General features: G+C 40.3%; 2 protein-coding genes across 4 annotated transcripts; both read left to right on the top strand.

The window, feature by feature from the left end:
• The first annotated feature begins 1274 nt into the window (after positions 1-1274).
• Positions 1275-15202, top strand: si:ch211-180a12.2 (uncharacterized). 2 transcript variants are annotated; one of them, XM_051939994.1, is made up of 13 exons: positions 1275-1526; positions 6408-6734; positions 7527-7820; positions 7982-8287; positions 8533-8643; positions 9107-9268; positions 10332-10562; positions 10651-10701; positions 10788-11042; positions 11122-11469; positions 11560-11832; positions 14428-14703; positions 14898-15202. In XM_051939994.1, exons 1-13 carry the CDS (start codon positions 1475-1477, stop codon positions 14927-14929), a joined length of 2718 nt encoding a protein of 905 aa, XP_051795954.1. In that variant the 5' UTR covers positions 1275-1474; the 3' UTR covers positions 14930-15202. The 2 variants fall into 2 exon arrangements, with proteins under 2 accessions (XP_051795954.1, XP_051795953.1); XM_051939993.1 differs by having other exon boundaries at positions 10248-10562.
• Positions 15203-17441: 2239 nt separating this feature from the next.
• On the top strand, positions 17442-25439 carry si:ch211-136m16.8 (titin homolog). 2 transcript variants are annotated; one of them, XM_051939991.1, is made up of 6 exons: positions 17442-17815; positions 20975-24361; positions 24451-24646; positions 24737-24816; positions 25036-25127; positions 25223-25439. In XM_051939991.1, the coding sequence occupies exons 1-6, from the start codon at positions 17762-17764 to the stop codon at positions 25287-25289; spliced, it is 3876 nt and encodes a 1291-aa protein (XP_051795951.1). In that variant the 5' UTR covers positions 17442-17761; the 3' UTR covers positions 25290-25439. The 2 variants fall into 2 exon arrangements, with proteins under 2 accessions (XP_051795951.1, XP_051795950.1); XM_051939990.1 differs by having other exon boundaries at positions 17448-17815; positions 25033-25127.
• The last annotated feature ends 684 nt before the right edge of the window (positions 25440-26123 follow it).

Genomic DNA, 26123 nt, shown 5'->3' with positions numbered 1-26123 from the left:
TACAAATGTCATAAAAGGTAAAACGACAAAAATTTGACATTTAATATCGCAAAGGTCAAAGGTCATCTTCACTTCAACATCATTTTGTTTTATAACGATGCTTTTCTTGCCATAATTCAACACCAAAACACAGGAAAAAATGATTGTCACCATATTTCACACTGATAATAACCTTGGATGCCAACATAATAAATCTTTTGGTTTCCTCACTGCCTGTATCGTGTGAATTTGGACAGGCATGAATTCCGATCACAGTTGGCAGAGGTTTAAAACCACAAGGCAGGAACTGTAGTTTTTTGTATAGTTGATAAAGTTGCACCACTCACAGTTATAGGACTTTTGACTTTATCTCCCTTTCTTACCAAAAGTTAAAATCTGCCCACATTAATAGTATTCATTTCAGTTTATTGTGGTTGTATTTCAACACCAGAACATTTTTGCTCTTGTCATGATGACATTAAAGGCAACCAGGAAGCCTTTTCACAATATACCAGTCACTTCATTCCTTCCATCAGCTGTTGTGAATTCCATCAAACCCACATGTTCCGTTTTTTTCCAACACTCCTAACAACCTCGATCAATCTTTCAATCTGATAAAAGCAAAATGAACGTCAGACAAAGAAAGAAGAGAAAACACGGCGCTGAATCACAGAGTCCTATGTGAACACAGACGCCAAAGACAAACAGGGACCTGGAACACATTAATCACTTTCTTTTCAAGACTTTCAAGCCTCACTTTTGTTTTCCAGCAAAAGCAAAATAAAGCAGAGAGGGAATGGAGTGACACAGATCCACTGTGTGATCTCCAAATAAAAACTTGACCCAGACTGGTGTGTTTAAAGGCCAATTAAAGTGCAAAGTCAAACAATCTAAACAGCTAATCAAGTTAATGAATATTCAGATGGGGGATGAAACAGATGACACCTTTTCCTTCAGACATCAAGCGCTTGTTGTGGCTAAACATTAACTATCAGAGGGACCGATCATAGCAGCAGCTGACTGGAGAGACAGACGAAGGGGAAAAAAGAGCCTCCTTTTTCTCCAAAATGTAACACCACGCTAACTTTTCCCCAGATAGAAAGGAGTTGTGGTCTCGCCTGAGTGTTTGCCCACATAAGCTCAGTGGGATTACTCTCTCCGTTTGTTCATGGCAACACTGCACCAATGTAAAGTAGCCCCAAAACCTTGGCCAGAGGCCCGTCTGAATCTTAAGTGACCAGTCTCCCCACTTGTTCGTCACTGCACATCTCCCTTCTTGTTCTTTCTCCCTTTCTCGCTCTGTTGCTCCTCTGGGCTTGATTATTTCGGAGGACGTGCACATATCAAGGGCCTCCATTCACTTCTGTGAGGCCCAGGAACCATATTTCTTATTTCCCAACTGGCAGGGCCAAACCCGCCCACTGCCACCCCATGGCTCTATAAAAGACGGCAATAGGACCTGATGATAAGAAGTCGGCGTTGAACGAACCTGGCCATGCAGTGTAAAGTCCTCGTCCATGTCGTCCTGCTGACGCTCGTAAAGCATGGTGAGTGTTGTGTTGCTACACTTGCAGAGGAAACGTTCAGGTTTCTTTACCTCTCAGCTAAGTTTGAGCTTCTCAGGTGAAGTTAGAAATGTTGACAGTGAAATATTTCAGATGCCTTCTGCATTAGAAGGCTTGAGTACTTGACAGTTAAGTCCTAAACTAAGCCATTAGTTTCTGTGGTTCTTATAATGGTTTACTGGGTGACAGCTGAGTAAAAGTACTTCTGGTACATGCTGATTGTGCTATTACATGTTCATTTAACTTTGTTTTGCTGTGTTTTGTGGTAAACAGCAGTGTGTATGTCAGAACTGGGCGCAGTTTACACTTTTACACATTTTACTGTTTATATTGATGTAGCTTCATCTCGAGTCATATTAATGATCGATGCTATAAATCAATAACTGGGCCTGCTCAGTTGGACTTTTACAATTTTTGCATCTATGGAATGGAGTGCTGTGATTTGCAAGATTCTGAATTATCTGGTTATTCCAGAAAATGTAAATTTTTTGATTGAATTTCTACAAGTTTTACAACACGTACTGCAATGTAAAGTTAAATGTGCACCCTGAGGACTAAAAATTGGCAGAATTCTGACTAAAGTTTCTGTGCAAAGGTGTGAAAAAGGTGAACTCACAATTAAAATACAAGATAACATTGTTGTCTGTGTACTACTTAATTAGATGATGATAATTAGCATTGTTACAAGCAGTGAAAAGTCCTTTTAGACAACATGTGATCAATATTGAATCCTCTGATGTGATGTTTTAAATAATGAATTTGAATCAGTGTGACGTTTGCTGCCAAGTGGTTTGAACTATTTATGTCTTTGCAGTCAAAAAATAAGTGTGTCAGAGGCATTAGTCATGTTTGCTGACCTTCATTCTTTTCCCTCCTGTCAGCCTGATATTATCGACCCATTTGTCACACTTAGCAAGAGGTGCAGCGTAATTACTCCACACTAAAGAAAGTTTTCCACTCAAGCTATATCTGCCAAGGAGTATTTATTGTACTAGTTACTAATTAAGCTGATTGGATGGTCAGAGCTGTCTGAAAGGCTTTATATTTACACTGATTTATTGGCGTACACTGAGATTACTGATTTACTCTTTTGGATGAAAAGAAAGAATGCAGAGTGGATTTCATGGAACTCAAACCCTCCTGACTCTAATTTTCTTATCACTGCTCATTCAGAATTATGGTATGTGTCAGTTTAAATAAACAAAGTGGACAAATGGTATTTGCTTCCATGGTTTTACTTTGATCATGTGGCGTTATAAGAGCACTTACTGGATTAGCTAACCAAAGACATGAGAGACATATTGTAACTCCTGCTCAACAGTGTCTGTAAATGCAAACAATGTCCTGATCTATTAAGTAAACATTCCATTGAACTGCATTTATACTGCTATTTTAATTGTACTGAGTTTTCTGTATTTTTGTACTTGTGACATTTAATAATTTGTACTGAATTCATGAGAATATGAAAATTTAGTAAGCATTAATGTTGAAGTACAAATCATTAATTTAGTTGTGATCATTATTTCACTCATGTTGTGTTTGGACTTTGGTGGATGTCAATCTGTGATGGATTTCCAAGTTGGCTGAGAACACTTTAAAGGTTCCAAGTGGGCACAAAGACTGAGCCTCCTGTAGCGGTTAATGATTTCCAAGCAGCTTTTGCATTCAGGGTTGTTGTTCAAAGATAAATTATCACAGTAAAGCTGTAGTTATGCAATGTAGGGGACACAAGAATTACAACATAAAATGAGATATTCGACCTCAACACTTAATGTCAATGCAGTGTACAAGTATACTTAACTTTATAAGGAACAAAAAAACTAGATGTTCGATGCACAATGACATTTTCTGAGTTGATTAATTTTTTTAAGCAGCTAAAGTGAGGTAGATTTGGTGCATCTTATTTAATAACTAGAAAAGCACTCAGTGAACGCAGTACTCCACCAAAGCTGATCAGTTGTATCATTTCCAGCAGCTGAAATCTTGAACAAATTTGTGGCAGAAATCAGGGTAACATAGAACGTAGCCATTTAACAGATGTACCCACAAACAAAATGACCTTGCACTGAGCACGGGTGTGTGCAACAAGTCCTCCAATTCATACGACCGCATCGGTCGTTTTCACCGTGCACCGGAATACGACCTATGCGGTCGTATGAACGTTTGCGCCCCTACGGGGAAAACGAACGCATTACGGGATTTAATTCGCAAAACGGCTTTTCCGTCGCAAAACGGCTTTTTTCTCACTTTCCCAACACGTTTTTAGGGTTATGGTTAAGGTTAGGGTTAGAGATAGGGACAGGGATAGTGTTAGATAAAAGTTTGTTCATGATGACGTTTCACCTGCGACTCCAGAGTGTCGATATTTACTCAACCGCTAGAGGTCGCATAGTCAAAACGTAACACTGGGTCGTAATACTGGCATGTACAGATGACCTATGTGGTCGTTTTTTGTTTGAGGACAGGCTCGGTGTGTGTTATGCATGTGTACATTATCTACAATACTTATTCGCGTGACCTAAATATGTAGAGGGCAGCGGGAATTGATGGGACTCGGAAACAACCCCACAATTTAATCAATTGTTCCTCATGCCGTTTCCGATGGATAAATCCGCAGCAGTCGATTTGTAGTAGGATCGCAATCGTGTGATCATGAGCAGAGAGTTGTTGTCGTGGTTACAGTGACGCCATGCTGCTGTCTCGTAATGATACAGAAATCTTTAGCAAATCTGTGGATCCAGACTATAAGCCGCATCACTGCCAAAATCTAATCATTCTAATCCTTGTGTCATTTCTGACCTTCCCTGAAAATTTCATCCGGATCGTTCGTTGAGTAATTTTGCTAACAGACAGACAAACCAACGCCAGTCGTCACATAACTCCGTCGAGGTGCCGCCTCCTTGGCAGATTAATAAGTAGACCTGACTTACTTTGACACAGCATATTAAGTTCATGTGGCTCAATTGTAGAAACTGATGACATTTTGGTTTGTACACTTTGCTCAAATAATTCTAAACATAATCATTTCACTTAAATCGATGCAGTTTCGATCTGTTACTTAATGTTCCGAATGTAAACATTTTTAAAGTAAATTTCATGTATTAGAAATTACTGTTTGGAAGTTGACACCTTGTTTGATGTAGATTAAAAAAACCACTGAAAGTCTGTTCCTCTGTTCAGATGTGTGATCGGGTCAAAAGCAGGCCAGTTGTACAGCAAGACCGGCCTTTTTAAGAGGAAGATTGTGATATTTCTCCTTTTCAAAGAAGAAATGTCATCAGTTGTTGCACAGATAACTAAATACATGTTCGTTTGACATTTCTAAACCCTTGAAACCTCAAGCAGTTCCCGGGTGTCGTTTTGCTCCTGTCACATTAGTCTTCACTGTGTGCTCATTTTTCATTGCGACATAAAGTCCTGTACCTCTGTTGAAACAGTACGACCAAGGCTAGAGGCAGAGAGAACGCAAAAATGTCTTCTGTGTAGTGTAACAAAGTTATAATGCAATAACTCTTTGCTAAAGAAAGACAGAAAAGTTGAATTGATGTGATTATTTGTTTTGAAAAAAAGGAAAAATTCAACATGTCCAGTGTTTTTCCAAGTGTCCACACCTTTTAATAATACCGGGGAAGAGGGGTGACTCTACTTTACTGTCTACATTTTTATTTATTTCTGTACTTCTGCAATTCAGATGAAAAGTCCGTAACTTTTTGTTGAATCACAACTGAGTCACTAATGATTTCACATACTTTTTTTTGGTTTTATTACAGAATCTGGTTAAAGCAAACTGTTATGACCCGGCTGTCTAGGGTAACCGAACCATAAAAAAAGCAAGTGGAACAAACACTGAGTTTCCAGAGTTTAAGAGCAGGTTTAAAAAAAGACACACACACACACACAATAGTGAGGGGGCTTAAAGCAAGTGGGTGCTGCTGAAACTAAAGAAATAAATAGAACAAAAAGCAACCTTCTTTAGGAAGTAGATTCTACCAAACAAGAGGAAGAATAAAAGATATCAAGCACAAAGAAAAGTCCAAACCCAAAATACAGAGGCAGCAGCACCCTAACTAAAACTAGCAAAGATCTCTGACATCATTTTAACTAGCAAGTCACAAACTTCTAAGTAGCTTTCACCCCCACACATCCCAAATGTCCACAAAGTCCTGCGAGCAGCTCAACCTGTCCCAGTATGAACTGCCACCGAATGCTGGCATGAATGAGCCTTTGAACAGCAACTGGAGCCCCGATTGGAGCGGTAGTCCCTCCAATGGTCCAATCCGACCTCAGAGCCTCAGCTCCAGGGGTTGTAGGCGTGGCAGGACACAGAGACGAGGCGAACGACAGCACAGGACTCACAGCTGAAACAAAACAGAAAATAACAGACAGAAGAGGCCCAGAGCCAAAACACAAACATTTCTTTTTTTTTAGAAATTGTAAAATGTATAATATATATACATATATTGTGATTTTAAAGAAATATCACGATTTTAAGCTTAAATTGAGTTGTTTCCTGTTGGAAGAACACGTTCAAACACCATCAGAAAATTTTGTAATGTGATCATTCTTTCTGTTTTTACATTTTCTGGTTAATAAATTATGTAATTTTGGTGTTTTTTTTTTTTTTTTGAAAGACAGCAGGCCTTCTGAACCACATGAGGATTTCAGAGGGTTAAAAAAGAGTTTATTGCAGCCATTTATTGAACTTATTTTGTTTTGACGGATACATTTTTAATGAAATCTACAGCTAAAGCTCAGATCATCTCATGGAGAACTTCCTGTGTTGCAGTAATGAGCATCGACGACAGCTGTCCAGTAAAAGCTCTTTACTTTCCCTCCATCTAAATTTTGTCTTTCTGCTTACAGTGTCTTCAAGTGAAGTCCAAGCCAGCCCGAACACAAATGCGACCCTGCCCTGCAATGTGACGCTCCCTGTCCCTGTAAAAGGGGGCAAAATAGACGAGTCTCTAATCGCAGTCAGCTGGAGAAATAATGGCTCTGATGTCGCCTTGTTTGGAAAAGCAGCAACACGGATAAAGGAGGGTTTCAGCTGGGACACCAGTGATTTCATCAATGGGGACTTTTCATTGACTGTCCTCAAAGCCAGCCTGGACCTGCAGGGGGTTTATGAATGCACGGTTGGCTACAACTCCTCATTCCTGCACTCCAGTAATGTCACATTCAGTATCCTCGGTATGTCTCCGCTCAGTCCTTTGATTAGCACCTTAATTTGAGCTTGAATAAAATACACTGACAGTCATTAAAAGCTTTGAGACCATATTTTTCAACATAATTTTTATTTTGAAGCCCGAAACTGGATTTTCTTCATATGAATCATTTGTTTAGCATATTGGCATACAGAAACAAAAATCTAAAGTTTCAAGAATGATTTCAAAATAAAGAATTTCACAAAAGAAAACGGCCCCTGCCAAACACAAAGTCACAACAGTCAATACTGAGTATGGCCTCCATTTGCTTCGATGCAGGCAGCAATCCATCGGCGCATGCTTTGGACCAGGCTTCTGATTGTGGGTTGGGAACAGCCCATACGCCTGGCTACATCACTGTAGCTCAAACCGGCCTCCACCATACCCAGAGCCCGGAGACGTTGTTCATGTGATAGACGCGGCATGATGCTGTTCACTGGACTAACAATGGTGGCCTTTTTTGGGCCTTTATATTAGGCCTTCAAAACCCATTCTCAAATTGTGCAGATACTCACTGAGTATTGCTTGGTGTGTATTTGGTTCACTTTTGCAAAGTGGCCAACCCATGTGCAGTGAATCATGACAAAATGACAACTCATCATTATCTCAACTACCAGGGCACTAGATCATCAGTAAATCCACAATGAATAATTACAACCCCCCTACAAGTAGAATTCTGCGTACATTTCTACCTCAAAGTTTCTATTGACTGTCACTATACAAAACTAAACTTAGCTTTTTTTATTTACTTCTGTTTCCCCCACTGTTCCCTCTTCAGCCTCTCCGACTCTCTCAGTCCCTCAGCAGTGGTTGGTGTTAGAAACAGAGAGCCAGCTTCAGTGCCAAGCGCATGGTTTCTACCCTGCTCCGGTCTCTTTCTCCTGGACCAGAGATGGACAAGTGATTCAGCCTCCCCTCCAGGTCGAAGCTGACCTTGCTCCAGATGGATACTACACGGCTGCAGACAATCTGACCTTCTATCCTTCGCGTGAGGACCAGAATGTGACCTTTGGCTGCAGGGTGTCACACGGTGGCAGCGATCACGAGCTGGATTTCCAACTCAACATCACCTGTGAGTGACACAAGGATTCATTATGTCACATCTGAGCAACCAACTCGGTGACTCATCGCATTCTTGTTTATTTAAAGATCACATCTGTCATCAAATGATTAACTATGACAGCATGTCTAGTTCCTTTGACTGCGTGATGGAAGTCTGTTGTCTGTCCTCAGATCTGTCCTCCGTTCGACTGTCTGTCGTGCCGCCAAGCTCCAAAAACACCCCCCTGACTCTTTACTGTGACTTGGAGAGTTTCTACCCAGAGGAAGTGTCTGTGTCCTGGTATCAAAATGGCACCTCCCTCCCTGAACCTCCTGTTCCCAAGCAGAACCCAGATGGGTCCTACAGAACCAGACATTATTACACTCTGAGCCCTGAGCAGAGAGGCCGAGGAGGGAAGGTGGAGTGTTCGGTAAACCAACCCGGGGCAGTGGATCCTGTCCTCGGCTCAGCATACCTGGACAAACTGGATCCTCAAGGTAGGATTTTAATGTCCCTGTTCGACCCACATGATCACACCAAGGTTACTCACCTAGGGGCTTTTTTGGAAAGATATGGTCCCTAAACATGATTTGGCAAAACTTAAGAAGAACAAGTCTGGCTGCCTCACAAGCACAAACTACATAACAGGCGCTACTGTTTACATTTGATTCATCTTGTTCTTCCTGCTGCCTCTGCTTCCTTGATTCTTTAAATTTCTCTTTCTCGCTCCGTTTCCTGTTAGATGAGCCTCCGGTGCTGACTAAATCGGCCAAAGCATCTGTGGCTATGATGTGCATTTCTATAGTGCTGGTCTTCTTGCTGTGTTTCGGCTTTTCTTGGAGGAGAAGAGATGGTAAGTAAAATATATCATGCGGTGAAAGCAGTATAAGCTTAAAAGACATTCAAATAAAGTCCGTTTATAACCTGGATATGAACCGCTCCACTTCTTCTCAAACTGTTTCATTTCATTTTTTTAAGTGGCCTACAGAAGGAAAAGAACACCACCAGGAAATCCACAGATGCTTAAAGCATATTTGTGTAAAGATGCACAGTGTCATGACAAAGCCATTGTCGTCATAGTAAAACGGAAAGCTTAAACCTTCAGCACCAACAATGCAACAACTGCCCTTTGTTTGAGTAGCTCTCCTATTAACTGCATTGTTGTATCACATTTCCATCAATCTACCACATTCAATTCACTGAGCAGTACTCACAGATTTACATACAGTGTTCAAAATACACTTGGTCAGGAATTATGGTAACATTTCTTCCACCTCCACCCTCTGTTCCTCTCATGAACTATTTCATTTCCTCAGAGAAACAGAAGTCCCTCAATGTGTCGGGTATCATCCTTCCTCCGCGAGTGACTGTAGGTCAAAAGGGCCGAGTGTCGGTGAGCATCGAGGGCAGGAGGGTGGACCGAGTCCAGACTGCATGGTTTCTCAATGACACCCCCATCACTGACACCTCAGTCACAGGTAGGAGAGCTTATAGCCTACTAAAAGAAAGAAACACCTCTTAATCCTCAAACTGCTGCTGTGCTCACATTTAAAGTCATGTCTTTTCTATTCTAGTGCTCATCAAAGCTTGCAAAGTTTTACTGAGTGTAAGAGTTAGATATTGATCAAATGAAGAAAACTCATGTAGAATATGTTTGATTAGTACCAGACAGTGGAAAAAAATTATTGTACAGGCAGGAAAGTGGTGTCAACATTCTCAAACTCTTGTCAAGGAAGCAAATAAATGCATTTTCTTTAAAAAAAAAAAAACTATTCCCTTAATCCTCCTGTTGTCCGCATTTACAGGCACCAAAAAATATCGTTTCCTTGTCTGAAAAAGATCCAGAAAAAAAAATTCCCCAAATTTCTGAAAATTTGCAAAACCTTCAGGAAGAAAATTCCAAAAATTCCTTAAATATTTCCCCTAAATGTTTTTTTTAAATCCTCCGAATTTAGCAAGAAAATTCTTGTAAATATTTTCAAAAAATGAGTAAAAATCTTCCCAAAAAAATCCCAAAAATATCTAAAATGATCCCATATATATCAGTTAAGCTTCTAATATTTTCTTAAGAACATTCACAAAAAAAATTTGTGAATGTTCTTAAGAAACATTTTTAACATTTCTTTTTCCCACCAAAAACATGTTCAAAGATTTCCCCAAAATATTGAAAATGTGGACATCAGAAGTTTCACTGTGAAAATATATTTTTATTCCATATTTTCAAACTTTAAAATCGCTCAATTTTGACCCGCAGGACGACACGAGGGTTAAAGTGGAAATAAAAGGGCTAACTGGGTGTATAAAAGTTTGTAAGCAGACGAATTTGGGAATAAAATGACTTTAGACTTTAAAATGAATGATTTCACACACAAAAAAATCAGTCACTTGTATTGCAGCTGTTCCTAAAACACTCCATGTCGTCTCTTCTTCTAACAATTTACAACCTTACACACATAGGAACCTCCAAAGCTAACTTTAACTGCCTCTACAGCCCCCTAACCACCATCCATCTCCCCTACGGTCTAACTCTCACCTCCCCAGCCTCAGAGAAAGGTCCTCTCCTGGCCTCCAGAGGCGAGCTGGGATACTACAAGCTGCACACTCAGGGGCCGCTGCACTCATCTGGAAACGGCATCCAGCAGCTCATCTCCTCGCTCACCTTCATCCCCCAGATCTCCATCCACAAGAGCGCCGTGTTCAAGTGTCAGGTGTCGTACATGGGCAAGGACAAGATCGTGGAGGAGAGGGTGTCGGAGAAGTTCACTATTCTCTGTAAGGAAAGGTTTTCTTCTCATATTTACTTTGCTTTTGGTTTAATTTTCATGCTGTCTGCAACAGCGTGTTCTGTCTGTTCTCTCAGCTCCTCCAGAGGTGTCAGAAATACAGCTGGCCGAGACACAGAATGACTCAGGTAAAGCCAACAGATTAGTCTTTTATTGCATGTTCAAAACCTCCTTCACTGGATGAGGCTACAACCCTGCGGTTTCTCTCCTCCAGATGTCATCAGCATGACAGTCCGAGCGTCCCACTTCCATCCAGATGTCATCACCTTCCGCTGGTTCTGTCAGGGCGGTGAGCTCAGCCCTGTGGCTTCCCAGGCCTCGTCCTCCCCTCGTCCAAACTCTGAGGGATTCTTTTCGGCCTTCAGCCAGTGTAAGCTTCCCCGAAGTGAACTGGAACGAGGAGCCGCTAAAGTGTGGGTCAGCGTTCACCACATCGCCCTGAGGCAGCCGGTCATCCGAGAGACCAGAGGTAAGACTGAGGGATAAAACATGCTTTAAATTTAAGTGTTAAAGCGTCTAAGATTAATTCTCCGTTTTATCCCAAACAGGCTTCATCAAGAGGCCGACGGTGTCCGACATTGTCAGCTCCACCTGCTCCTCGGATCAGACTTCAACTCTGGGATGTGAAATCACAGATTTCTACCCTCCGAACATATCAGTCACTTGGCTGAAGCTCAGAGAGGGAGAGCAGGATGACAGAGAGGAGGAGGTGATAGAGGGAGGAGAGATGTGGGGTCCTATTCAGACTCTAACCAGACTGTACAGGGCGACAGCCACTCTGAAGAGGAGGGCAACAGATCAGGACATAAAGGACAGAAGAGGAGGGATTATCTGCAGAGTGGAGCACTGTTCACTGCATGAACCTATTGAGAGACACTGGAGAAACGGTGACATGGGTATGAATCATTAAAGACACTTTCACTGTCAGCTATTTTGTGTTGTACGTTTTCATTCGTTCACTTTCTGCCTGTGTCCCTTTTCATCAGCTGCTCCCTCCATCCCTCCCTCCATCTCGGTCTGCTGGAGCAGTGAAGGCGTCGGCGTGTTCTCTCTCCTGCTGAAGGGAGGTCACCCGAAGGTCAAACTACTGTGGGCAGCAGGAGGAGCGACGCTCTCACCGCTGGTGTCCAGCGAGACTGAGGAGATCGGAGACGACGGACTGAGAGAGCTGAAAAGTGTGTGTGCTCTGGAGAGGTCAACAGGCCTGCCCAGTTCCACAAGCAAACAGCCGGGCAGACACAAGAATGGACATGCAATAAGTAAGTGTCAATAATGTAAACTGTATATAGATTCATCTTTATTGGAGAGAGTCCAGGAGACCCTCCATAGATACCATCTGGATCCATTAGAATCAGACTGAGAGCATTTCTTTCACTGACTTTTGAAAAGAAGTTAAACACGATAAACAGAACAATGAATGATCAGTAGGATCTATCTTAGATTACATATTGCAGAGTAAAAAAACATATCAGGAACTAAAATCTGAACATTTACACATCTGCTGTGTATTTATTTCACCCTAATTCTGGGGGTCGGCTCTTAAAGGACTAAATCATTCAAATATCTCCTTCAGTTTTTCAAAGTAAGTTAGTTTAATTCAATGCTTTAACTTCTAACAATATACTTAAAAACATCAGATGTGCAAGTTTGATTTATAATTGTAGATCCATTCATCCATTATCAATACACCTCTTAATCCTCATTAGGGTGATGGGGGGGCTGGAGTTTATTCCAGTTGACCCTGCACAGGTCACCAGTCTATCACACAAAGAGACAAACAATCACACTCACATTCACACCTACGGACAATTTAGAATCATCAGTTAACCTCAGCATATTTTGGACTGTGAGAGGAAGCCGGAGAACCCGGAGGAAGCCCACACATGCACAGGGAGAACATGCAAGCTCCATGCAGAAAGATCCCAGACCGGGACACAAACCGGGGATCTTCTAGCTACAAGGCGACAGTGCTAACCACCGATCCAGTGCGCAGCCCTATTGTAGATCTAGTTTATTTTTTCTCATGGATCAAACACTTTAACACAAATATTTGCCAATTAAAAGTGGGGAAACCCTGCTCCTATCTTCTACAGTCCACCTTTGAGCAGATCAGTTAGCGCTGCTCTCTTGCTCACTGTGGCCTTCAGATGCGTCACAGAGGACGATCATTATTTAAAACCAGAATTGCACTCAAATCTTGACCTTTTAACCCTTAGATAGACGAGTGATTGAATCATACATGCTTCCATAAGTTGGTCAAAGATGACTCGTTTAAGAATATGTGCGTTTTAATGCCATTTTTGTCATTTTGGTTAAGAATAATATTTTTTATTGTCGTTTGTTTTATATTTTTGTCCACACAAAAATGATTTCATGTTTAAAATATGTTGTTTTTTTTCACTTTCGAACAGATTTTGAACATTCTGATATTTGAAAAAGAAGAATATTACACAGAACATCTTTGTTCTGCTCCATCTTTTCACCAAGTTTCATGAAATCCGGCTAAGCAGTTTTTTTTCTTAATCCGGCTGACAAACAAGCAAGTATCACAGAAAACATACATGGTAAAATATTGTAACTTAAATTCTTTTTCACGTGAAACCAGGAATTCAATGAATGAGATTCAAAACTATTGCCTTTGTTGGAATTAAACTCCCCACAGAGACTCTTCTAGTTTGCAATTGGAAGAAAACAGGCATGATGGAAACTTTATGTTCATCTTTTGTGCATCTTATATGAAGTTATGAGTGTTTGTTTCCAGAATAGTGCCATTCTGACTCTCTGGATTTAGACTTTAGGTATAAATGTGCCATTGGCTGCTAATTTCAGGCCACTTTCTCCTCTCCAACTTGTTACCATTTTCAATATCTGCTTCACTTTAGGAAACAACATAACCTCTGGCCTAATAACCTATCACACTATAAAAAAAAAAAATCAAGTTTTCAAGGATTTAGAGATTTTTTTAAGCATGAAGACAGCCTCCCTGCATACAACAATTCCACCTGTCCCTATTTAAAGGGAACATCAAGGCCAGATCCTTCACTTAACCCCATCCAAGACAATCTTGCTACAAACAAACCAGTGCATTTTCCATCCATCCATCCATTCTCTATACACCGCTTTATCTACACTAGGGTCATGGGGGGTGCTGGAGCCTATCCCAGCTGACTCAGGCGAAGGCAGGGGGCACCCTGGACAGGTCGCCAGTCTGTCACAGGGCTACATATACAGACAAACGATCACAGTCACATTCACACCTACGGGCAATTTAGAGTGATCAATTAACCTCAGCATATTTTTGGACTGTGGGAGGAAGCCGGAGTGCCCGGAGAAAACCCACGCATGCACAGGGAGAACATCCAAACTCCATGCAGAAAGATCCCAGGCCGGGATTTGAACCGGGATCTTCTTGCTGCAAGGCGAAAGTGCTAACCTGTACACCACTGTGCAGCCCAGTGCATTTTCCTCTGTCTAAATCACCGAGAACTACATTAAAAGCTGTCTTCTGTTTATTTTGTATTCTGATACAAGATATTTTTAACAGCTACAAGATTTTCATTTCAACAGAAGAAGAAACTCTTTAAACTGAGAAAATGTCAGATGAAAGCAAGGCGACTCAATTTCATATCTTAAGTTTGTTGGAATTTACTTTTTCAACCTTATAGGTGACTCTGCCAGCTTTGCAATTCCAAAACTTATAAAATGAACGAACTAATGAGCATTTTTAGGAGGCAGAGGAATTTATGTACCGAATTTGAACAAACTTAAAATGATTTACAGTAAAGAAACCATGTGCAAACTTTACTTTGTGAGTATTGGTGCTGTTTTAACGTTGTCACTGTGTCCCTTCACAGAAACTAAAGCAGCAGTCGCAGACCCTGACGCAGAAGGAATAGAATACATCGACGAAAAAGTGGACGGAGATAACAACAACACTGAAAGAGAGGAAGAAACACTGTCGGAAGTGGACGAGGACAGCGACAAAGAAGTAGAGGACGACCCCGGAGCTCTGCACATCAACAAGGTCAGCCTGAGGAGAAGTCCCAGAGAAAACGAGAGGGCGCGTCTGAGAGTCTGCGTGGAGATCACACACCCTGCACTCAAACTTCCTGTTTATCGAACCTGGACAGGTAAGACGCACAATGAATAGAACATCTAACCTGCCATTTTTTTTAAAACATGCTTGCACATTTTAGAGTGTACATCATGAAACACGTTCAGTTGGTTGAGTGAAAGTTTTGTGCTGTGTTGCAGAGGACGAAAGCCAATAAGCCAATCCTCCTCTCAACAGGAAGTTTGCTCATGTTTTGTTTCTCTCTTCCAGAGCCCAATGAGGAAATTTCATCTTCTGCATAAACGCCCTGCAAGAACACTTCTCTATTTCACATATCCCATGTAATGTATCTAATATTTATCTCGACAGTGCATATAAACCTGTAGTTTTGTGTTTTTTTTAGGGCATCCAACTGTATTAAATCTGATCAACAAGTGTGGCTCTGCTTCCAACATTTTATCGTTACGTTTTATATTCTTAGATATTTCCTTTATATATACATATTTTTGTACAAATAATTTTACTGTGGATATTTTACTGAATCTGCATTTGAGAATAAAAAACTAAATCATGTAGTTGGAGCTTCTTTGTCGTTGCCTTTATGACAATGAGTCACCAGCCGAAGTTCCTGCAGCTCTCTTCTGTTCGGCATTGAACGGATATCTGCTGTTGGTCAACTGCTGCGTCTGAAATAAGTTCTCATTTCAAAACCGACTTCTGTATTTTTTTCTCTGTCCCCCTCCGACCACAGAGACGTCACTTGGCCGTGATGAGCAGAGGAGGTGCTGCGTGGTTGAAGTGAGAAATTAAGATGGTCTTTAGTTTGCAACTTCCCCCTCTGATTGTACAGCAAATACTACACATTATACGTTTACATCAGAGTCACGCAGTTATCTTTTATGCCCTTCATGTTCAGTAAAAACACACACGGCTGCTCAACTATTATGAATACACTGTTATGTATGCTGTAAAACATTATGCAAGATAGAAAAGGGTTTACATTTGGCACAAATGCAATAAAAAGACAACTATATTTGATGTGACAGAGACGATAAAAATCTAAATATTCATTTAGATACAAGGACCCTAAAGTGACATCGTGCATTTTTGCTGAAGATTCACATCATAGCATTCATGTAAAAAGCTAAAAATGTTCTTGAAACGTAAACAGAGTGCTATTTTCCACTCCTAAAACGCTGTCTTACTCATGATAAAGCTTCTTTAAAAAATCCATGCAGTATAACCAGGAATATTATCCTTTTCATTCCACACATTCTTATTACTTTTCACATTATATCTACGTATGCCATGCTGGGAGATGAGGAACACAGTACAGAGGTCTGGTCAACTCACTTCTGTCTAACTCTGAGCCCACAGATTTTTATTTTTAAGCCTGTAGCTGTCAGGCGACTGAAGCAGTTTCTCAGATGTTTTCCGGCATACAGTGGACAAGCGGAGTTGCTCAGTACAAAGTGTAACAGCAGCTGAAGTATAAAAGAGCATCATAAAGTCTTGAAAGTGTCTCAGTAAAGTTAGATTTACAACCAAACTGTGCACAAATCAATCAGGCTACTGGCCATACTAGACAACGTAAGACTGTAGGAGCAAACCTCTGTGTGTACTGAGAATGAGAAAAGGTGCGATTCATTGTTTTAATCTGTAAGATGTCAAATCTGTTTTTAAATGACTCTAAGTTTGTTGTATGCAAAGTATGCTTTCAGTCCTCTTTTAGACAGTGTGTGGGTGGAACGTCTCTTAAATACCCGTAAAGTTCCTCGAGTCAAGTATTTGTATATTTATGGTTCCCATTTAAGTGTTTTTCAGCAGAGAAATAAGAGCGATGCTAATTTACTTAATGCATTGAAATATTAAAGTTAAGACACTATTATCTACTGTACCATATTACTTAAATAATTTATCCATTTCACCCTCACCCCAGCCAGTCGAGGCAGATATCTGCCCTCTCTGGTTCTACCTGACGTTTCTTCCTGTTCCTCTTCGCTGTCACCTATTTGGTTTTCCACAGGAAATTTTTAGATTTGTTGGATTTTCCTTGTATAATTAGGTGGGATTTTAACATTATGTTTAAATTAGTCTGTAATCTGGTACATTTAAGTTAGTCAGGCTCATTTGCATCATATACAGTCCAGAATGATGTTGAATGATTTTAAATATTCAGTTAAATTCACATAATAAATAATACTATAGAGTCTTTATATTAATATTTAAACTTGCCAGGTGTGTTTGTAAAATTAGTCTTATTTCTTTAATAGAAAGCACTTTGGCTCATTGACTGTTGTTTAAATTAAGTAATATAAATACAGTATAAAAACCAATTTAGGGGACTTATTCCCACTGTTTAGTTAAACACATGGTTGCAAAAAAAAGAGAAAAAGAAGAAGCACTGATTCAGATAAAAAGAGAAATGATAATAATGTTGGATAATAATGCTGCATCAACTTAATGAAATGATTTGATTAATATATTTTTGAAACATTTTTCTTCCCCTTTCCTGCCTACTAAAAATGACAATTTCAACCAGTTGAGGCTGGTATTTTAAATACAAATTTAAAAAAAAAAAAAGATACCAGAAGAATTTTCCCTGACTCATTATATTTTGTGGGTTGGGCACACTTTTATTCGAAGTTTCTATAACTCAGAAGGATTGATACCAACTGTTGCATTGTTTTTGTTGTAGTTGAGGCAACACATTATATTTTTAGAGTGACTTTGTTGAACGTTGCAGATGTAATCGTGCAGAAATGCTCCATATGTTTGACTGCTGTGAGTGAGCACACCTCTTTTCTTTTTTTAAACAGCGACTCACACACCAGCAAGGTTTCGCGAAACACCTCACGCATTTTTGTGGCCTGGCAGATCAGAAAACCTCAGCTCACATCCGCAAACTGTGCAGCACTTCGGCCTGATGCACTTGATCGTCCTCTTCCTCATTATGACCCCGGACATGCTGCGTAAATGAAGCGCACTGACTCACAGCTGATGCGCTCACACAAGAACGCTGCTCTCTGTCGAGTTTTCTGAGAAATTAAAGCGGCTTCATTTGGCAACACGGACACATCCTGAGCAGAAATCAAGTCAGATGATCAGAGAACCACCGAGGGAGCAGAGCGAACATGGACCCCGACAGTCCTTTATCCAGGGTGGAGAGGACTCTGTGGACAGTTTGGGTGAGCTGCTGCGTCAGATCAGCAAATGACTGCTTGAATTTTGAACTTTGAAGCCAGGAAGTATGGATGGAAAGTCTCTCTCATATACTCTGTAGATTGTATGAATCTACATGAATGCTTCTCTCGCCACCCCTCTTTACCCCCCTCCCATGCTGTTTTCCTGTGTTAGTGCAACTTGGACATTTTGCATGAGCACAATTAAGCACCTAAATGCCAAAGATGACAGTTCAATGTGCACCAGTGAGAGGAAAGTAGTAGGGCACCAAAACATTAGACCTCTATGCGAGTAGCTTTCCAGAAGGTGTTTGAATCTGTCTGCAGGGAGTTTTTTTAGCTTTATTTTGAAATAATATCTCAAAAATGTCATGAAATACACTTTAATTTAAAGCAAATTTCCATAAATAGGCACAAAGCTTGGACACTGTTTGAAGGAGCTGATGGTTTTCATGGGAAGTTCCTAGAAAGAACTCCAAATCCATTGTAGCCCAGGAAAGAAACGCCATTTAGTGTTACTCCATCGATGTTGATTGAGAATGAGAAGAACATCAATGATTTTTAAAAAAAGAATTCTTTAAAAATCCATAGAAAGAGTAAAAATTATATACCTGGATGTCCACATAAATGAAGGATCTCCTGTGATGGTTGTAATCTTTAGCCACTCCTCTGGTGAATAACAACAGATGACGTTGTCTGAAATCTCCACAGCTGCATGCAGAACGTCCAGATCCACAAGCAGGACTGAACAGGCGATACAAAATAAGTTCACTGAGTCTTCACCTTCTGGTTTTTGCTTCATGCGTCAAACCACATTGTAGAAACTGACTCTGACCACCATCAGCATGTTAAAAAGTACACCACAGGACTGCAGCCTTAGCAGAAAAAAGAGTCGACTCTGGTCCTTTGCTCAGTCTAGTTTACGGTCCAAGATATTTACACTCTGGTACCATCTCCACAGTGTTTTGGAAACAGGAGTTGCAGGAGTCCTGGATCTAAGCTGACATAATGACTTAACCCTCATGTCATCCTGTGGGTCAAATTGACCCGTTTTAAATTTTGAAAATGTGGAGAAAAAAATATATTTTCACAGTGAAACTTCTGATCTCCACATTTTTGGGAAACTTTTGAGCATTTTTTGGTGGAAAAAAAGAAATGTTAAAAAAATGTTTCTTTAAGAACATTCACATAAAATCAACCAAAATCCAGTGAATGTTCTAAAGAAAATATTAGAAGTTTTACTGATGTATATGTAATCACTTTAGATATTGTTAGGATTTTTTTGAAGATTTTTATTCATTTTTTGAAAATATTTGCAAGAATTTTCTTGCTAAATGTGGGTTGTTGTTGTTTTTTTTTTTTACATAAAACTTTTAAGAGAAACTTTTAAGGAATTATTGAAATTTTCCTCCTGAAGATTTTGCAAATTTTCAGAAACTTGGGGAATTTTTTTGCGGAATTTTGGGATTTTTGTCAGACAAGGGAAAAAAAAATTTTGGTGTCTGTAAATGAAGACAACAGTTTAGAGGTTTTACAAGCTTAGTGCATTTATTTGGAATGGAAATTATTCTTTGAAAATACAGAGACAATTCTTTTTTTTTTCGACCTGCAAAGTAAAGTGTTGTTGAGTTTGTTTTTCCTATACAGCATGAGACCATTAGTGAGGTTTGGTGTAATGTATTGTTTCACTCATTTCCTCAGTGTTGTTTGTACCACAGAATGATTGACACAGGAAACATTCAAGTGCAGCTGACATAAGTAGGGGTGGCTGCTGTTGATAACACAGAGAAGCTCATTTATCCTCAAAACTGCTTTAATCAATGTTTTCATATTAACAGTAGATCACACAACTGTGTTGGTTTTGCTTGGACTGACGAGCCCATAGGTAGAAATCGCCCAATTCTGTATTTCCCATTGTGTCCACTGAGCGTTTTGACGCCTTTCAGCTCATTGTTTTGGTTTCACACCTGCAACTTCACTGTTTTGGTTCAGTCTAGTAGCTCTTATCAGCTGTGTTTGAGTTGCAACAGGCGGTTATTTTCTTACACACACAAAAAAAAACGCTGTTTACTTGCATGATATTTAGACTGAAGAGCCATTTTGCTTCACTTCATTCACTGATATGCATCGCTACTCACATTTAGAGGCTTGAAACCAGAGTGCCAGTATTTGCTACCTGCTTAGCAACAAACACACACAGTTTGCAAATAGCTGGTGAACACACTGCATCATTTAGCACCTAACAGAGCTAGCGTTGCTGCATGTGCACTGTCTGTCATGTTTGCTAAGCTTATACAAGGTCAGTCAGTGTTTTGTTTGCATATTGTGTTGCCCTGAGATGGTTTTAAAAAAAAAAAAAAAGCTTCCTGGTTGCAGTTGAATCATCTTTTTTGAAGGTTCCTTATTGAGTGAAATGACCAGGAAGTAAATAAGTGGCAGTTGTTATAAGAGTTGAGTTCCCTAAATACTACAGAAAGGAAAGAGTGTTTTGTTTCTTATCTCTTTTAGCGTAGGATACACTACTCCATCCTTTAAAAATGGAAAGGAGATAATGCTGAACCACACTTCCTTGCATCCATGCACAGCAGATCCATTAGTACAGTAAAGTCTATATTTCTAAATGTTGTCTTTTTGGATGTTCTCATGAATTCTCCTTTAGATCTTTCTGTCAATTTGAGATGTTTTCTTCTGAGTTTAAGAACTATAGTGTAGGAAAAAAAACATTCCATTTATTCAAATTTTTTTTAACTGTTAGACTGCAAATCAGTTTAAATGGAACCCTGATTAATATTTATAGATGCACTTGATGTGAAAAAAGAAACCTTTTTCTTGGGATTGGGTGGGGTTGAAGTCAGGACTTTGTGGAAGGCCGGTTAAGTTCTTCCAGCTCCAAACTCTGAAAACCATTTATGGATGTCGCTTTGTGGACGGGTGCATTGTTGTGTCGAAACAGGAAAGGACCTTCCCCAAATTAGCTGCAAAGCTGGAAGGACTATTGTGTAAATAACCTTGTATGCTGCAGCATTGAGATTTTCCTCAAGAGGAAATAAAACATCAGACTGTATGCATAGTAACTGAAATGACTGAAAACAAAACATTGGAGAAAAATGAATGATTCGATTCCTTTGTGTGTTTTTGCCAACTTTCTCTCCATCTCCTTCTCAGGCTTACATAACCGGAGCCGTGAACAGATTTCTCAGGCCGCAGCCCGCTAACGACGGCTACAATGATCCAAACTCCTTCCAGGAATCTGCAGTTGACTGCGAACCTGCTGACTGTTTCCCTGCAGAGGGTGACGCTGGCAGAGGGAGAGTCGATGAGGAACAACCTCCTGCAGCAGCCGCTCAGCTTAGCTCATCTCGGCCGGTTGTTGTCTGGGAACTTTCCCCCACCGACATCCACATGGAAGCAGATGAAGAAAGCGTTCGATACCAAACACAGTCGAGTAGAAGCAGTGAGAAGGAAGAATCTACAGACGGTGAGGAACAAATCAGTCAAACACATGATGCTGAAAATGCAAACGTAAAAGAAGACAAACAAGAAAAAAGGGAGATTGGAGAATTTGGTTCACGAGATGAGGCTCCAGAGGGTGATAAACAGCATGTGGATGCATCACAGATTCTCATTGATGATGGAATGAGGGAAGACATCCAGAAAAGTGAAGGGAAAGTAGATGACAAGGAGGAGGCGATGGCAACAGACGAACATCAGGAAATAAACGAAACAGTGACAAAGACCCATGTACAGGAAGAAGAATGTAAAATGCGCGATGAAGGAGAACAAGACTTGAAGGCAGGTGAGGTAAAACTGTGCTCGATGATGGATTCAAGTCCAGAAGAGGAGGATGAAATGCTGAGAGAAGAGGAAGACATGCAGAAGGACGATGCAGCTTCAGAGGTGACAGAAGAAAAAGCAGAAACCTGTGATGATGCATTACAGCAGGTCACTGAAACGAAGTCAGATGAGGGAACAGAACAAGAAGAAAATCGGGTCATAATCTGTGAAGTGGTGTCAGAAGTTTTAGATGATGAGCTAACTGCTGTTGGACAAGAGAACATGACAGTTGGTAGACGTGAAAGTTATACGTCTGAGGACGAGGGAGTGAAAGAGGATGAGCAGGAAGAACAGAACACTGAAGCTACACTCAACCAGACAACAGACGAAGAGCCTGAGCAGGAAAAGAACATCACAACAGTTACAGACGACAGTCAAGAAGAAAACATTTTAACCGAATACGAAAAAGCTATGCATAACACTGAAACATGGCTACAACTGTCTGAATTGACAGATATAGAACAAGAGGACGTGTCAGTCACAGAAGTGCAAAGCAAAACAAGAGATGTGGCGACAATATGCGTTTCATTAGATGATAAAGATCAAGCAGAAGAGGAGAGGCTCTCCAGTGAAGTGGGCAACAAAGACGTGGAAGTAGAATGTACGAGCACCTCAGTTACGGTAAAACCCGAAGGCGAAACTGGACAGGAAATGAGCGGAGAGCTGGGAAATACTCCCACGAGGATCAACGAAGGCCAGGTTGTTGTGTCACAGCAGCTAAATAGTCCGACATGCGAGGAAACGCAAGAGGGAGTTCCTGGATACAACAATGAGCTCGGGCCAGATGAAAACACAACACGAAGGTTCCTGGAAGTAGGAGATTACGAGGAAACACGGACCACTTGGTTACCAGAAGAGGTGGAGAGCACAGAGCAGGAGAGCCTTCAAAACAGTGGCGGTAGCACAGGAGCTGACCTTTTAGCGTTGAAGGAGCCTATGGAAGAGAAACAAGAAGGCACAGAAGGTGTTAAGAATAGCTTGGACACTGGAATACAGCAGTTTACTGATATTGGATTGACACAAGAAGCGGAGAAACCTCGTGCTGAACCATTAGAATCAGGACACCTGTTTGAAGGAGAAGAAGAGAAATTATTGGAAAGCTCAATGAAGACGGAGATCAAACACACTGGTTTGAGTGAGGAGCTATTGATTGATTTTGGAATAGATGGAGGGTTCTGCGAGTCCAAAGAAGCTGATGCTGGGAGAGCTGTAGCTGCAGATGGAGCAGTCAGATTTGCTGATGAAATTTCAGAATTCCTTCAGACTGAAGTGCAAAAGATGACCGAGACAAGCTTCTCCCAGGAGTCAGTGCTTGATGTACAAACAGAGCAAAACAGCAGCAGGACTCCTAGTTTACTAGAAGACACATATGAATTTGGATTCTTGAGACCTTTAGTTGAAATTGAGCCTGGATTACTTGATGATAGTAGTTTAGAAGTGATTGATGCAGAGATAATACTGGATGAAATAGAGTATGGAGAAAAGGAGGAGGAAGCTGAAGATGACACGCACCTACAGGAAGCAGGAGCGGCAGCTGAGCTAATCACAGAAGTGAAAGAAAAAGTAAATAATGTGATCACAGAATCTGTATTATCTCAATCACCAGACAGAGAACTTGAGATAAGTGAGGAGGAGATGATAACAGAAGCAGCTGATGAATTAAAGGCAACAGAGGTCAAACCAAAAGATTTATCAGCAGATGAAAAGGCAGAACATGTGAGAGAATCAGACTGTAGCCACACAGAGGAAACAAGCGACTCAATCAGTGGACATCAAGATGTGATTGATGAAGAAATCCTTGACTTGTGGATTGAGACGGCGATGTCAGCGGATACTGACGAGATAAAATCTGAGCCAAAACAACAAATAGACACAGAAAGAGACCCTTTAAATGAGAAACAAGGTAACATAACATCAGAGGAGGACAAAGAGCAGCTAATGGAGCCAAATTCTGGGGAATCTGGGTTAGCAAGTGACGCAGAAATGTCTTTGTCGACTGTAGAGTCTGGACTTTTTAACCAGTCTATCAGTGAGTGGGATGCTCAGAACAGCGAAAATCAGCCATCGAAATCTGCGAGCACTGGGTCACTTCACGGCATACAGGACACGTTGGTTAGTGCATCAGAGTCAGCAGACATCTCTGAATTCTCACCTAACTCTGAATCTAAGGATAGATTGATAGAGGAAACGGCAGAGAGAGTGCAGTTTTACGTGAAAGAGGAGATGGGATTTTACTCAAATTCACCAGAGGAGAGGAATCTAAATCAGGAGACTGATGAATCACAAGAAAAAACGGATGAAAAAAGAGTCGAAGCAACGTCTACATCACAAACAGAGATTGATGTGGAGGTGACAAAGCAAGCAGAGAAGACTGACTGGAAAGACAATGAAGATGTGGATGTCACATCACTGACAAAAGTGAGCACTTTTTTCCAAATTGAGGAAACAAAATTTGAAAATGAGCCTCTGGAGATAAGCGTGTCTGACTCTGCACGTGAAATCAAACAGACTGAGTCTAGAAGTGGCTCTGAAGCTTCATTAGAGGAAGAAATCGTGTCAATAGAGCCTGATTCACAAAGCGAAACCTGGACTCAGAAGAGGTTATTGACGTTGCCTTCACCTGATCAACACGACTGGTCTGAAACTGAATCACTGTCCGAGCTAGAGAGGGCTGAGGAGGCAGAAGAACCAGTGACAATGTCTGATGCTCAAGACAAGGTAAAGTTTCTGTTGTAATATTATGAATAATATCAGACAGTCATCATAACCTACATATGGAGTGGATTCAGCTGTTTTTGTCAATACAGGTTTTTGCTCCTGCGCTGGATTTCACTGTGCAACGGTCACGAATTGCTGTGAAAAACCCTCGTGTAAGACCACCCAAAGATCCCCGCTCCCTGCTTCATATGCCCTCAGTAGATCCAACTCCTGCTACACATGGACCAGTCAAAGCCCCGAAAGGTGTACCTCTAGGAGGGCTGGGGATCGGGATAAAACTGCCCGGTAGGTCACTCAAGACACACAGAAAGCAACTACCTTTTACCCCTCTTAAGCCTGCTTCTTTTTCCTAATCTAGATGTTATGTCTTTTCAGGGCTTGGTGCAGGTTTTCCAGTCTTAAAAAAGACACAACGGGTGGTGAAAGAAGAAAACAGCCAGGAATCCCTCTCACAGGTATTATTGTTAATCTTTGAGTACCTTTTTGTAGATTAATACTGAAGATCAACACTTTTTTAGTTTACATAATTCCATATGTATTCTTTTATAGTTTTGATGTCTTCAGTATTAATCTACAATGTATAAAATAATAAAATATAAAGCAATGAATGAGAAAGTATGTCCAAACTTTTGACTGGTGGTGTATATATTGTTAAAATGTCCCAATGTCAGAAGGAACCTGAGGTAAAGCCAGAGGAGAAGAGTGATGCTCCCCAACAGGATGAGGCACAACACAAACCTAAATGGATGCCACCAAGACATCCAGGGTAAAAAAATAAAATAAGGAAAAGCAACAGCAAAACAATATTGAGGCATCTTGTGTTTGCATTTTCCAATTCTTGCTTTTCTTATGTCTTCCCAGATTCGGAAATCCGCTCATGTCTGAGCTGAAGACCAAACTGAGGAAAACCACTCAGGAGTCAGAATAATAACTGCAGTTATTTTGTGTGAATGCCTGAATGAAGTATAGAAGTCGCTATGTTTTTGTTTGTTAAATTTGAATATAATGATGAAACTTTCATCATGTCAGTGATTTGCCCAGTGCTTAGTTTTTATAATAAAGAAAACCTGTAAAGGAATGGCCTCAAATGTCAGTCATTGAATAGGAAAAGCACAATATTCCCAAACATGAAGAATCTAAGTTTTTATGTTTATGTAAATGTGGATAAATTACAAATGAGAGCTTGGTATTGATAATTAAAAGGATGGACACCACTGTACAATAAGCTATCCCTCAATTTGTGTTTTGAAAATCATGAAGGATTGCACTTGTTCTTAAGCGTTTGTTTTACCACTAAAATATAAGATATGTGGAAATGTAAGTTTTCTGAAGTGTTTGTGAAGAGCTTTAAAATCCAATATGACAATACCACTTCATCAGATTTTATTTCAACAGAAAATTGATCAACATTTTGAAGTTGCTTTTGTTGGGTTGATATTAATGCTAATATTGTCATGCACAGACAGACACTGTATTTCCACAAAGTATAAAGTGCAGTTTAAAAAAAGGAAGGAAACCGATGAGAGGGCTACTTGTTCTAATAAGTTTTAAAAAAGTCATATTTGCATATCACTTTGAAAAAACAAGGGTTTACGAACATCTTTAACAGACAATGAGGAAGCAAGGAAACATAATGAAAATTAAGATAAAGGTAAAAACGGATCATAACAGATGCAAAAATGACATATAACATGTCGATACTCGTCAATCACCATTATTTATATTGCACATTTAAAGCAACAGTGATGTACCCAGTATGCTT

Source organism: Acanthochromis polyacanthus, chromosome 19, assembly GCF_021347895.1.
Source record: "Acanthochromis polyacanthus isolate Apoly-LR-REF ecotype Palm Island chromosome 19, KAUST_Apoly_ChrSc, whole genome shotgun sequence".
Lineage (NCBI taxonomy): Eukaryota > Metazoa > Chordata > Actinopteri > Pomacentridae > Acanthochromis > Acanthochromis polyacanthus.
This window is presented reverse-complemented; position numbering and strand designations above follow the sequence as displayed.

Bases quoted from the DNA above. Each gene is read 5' to 3' on its own strand.
- si:ch211-180a12.2 (XM_051939993.1), top strand. From the start codon at position 1,475: ATGCAGTGTAAAGTCCTCGTCCATGTCGTCCTGCTGACGCTCGTAAAG. The intron at 1,527-6,407 runs GTGAGTGTTGTG...TTCTGCTTACAG, and splicing joins GCTGACGCTCGTAAAGCATG to TGTCTTCAAGTGAAGTCCAA. The intron at 9,269-10,247 runs GTAGGAGAGCTT...TTACACACATAG, and splicing joins CACTGACACCTCAGTCACAG to GAACCTCCAAAGCTAACTTT.
- si:ch211-136m16.8 (XM_051939990.1), top strand. From the start codon at position 17,762: ATGGACCCCGACAGTCCTTTATCCAGGGTGGAGAGGACTCTGTGGACA. The intron at 17,816-20,974 runs GTGAGCTGCTGC...TCTCCTTCTCAG, and splicing joins GGACTCTGTGGACAGTTTGG to GCTTACATAACCGGAGCCGT. The intron at 24,817-25,032 runs GTATTATTGTTA...TCCCAATGTCAG, and splicing joins GCCAGGAATCCCTCTCACAG to AAGGAACCTGAGGTAAAGCC.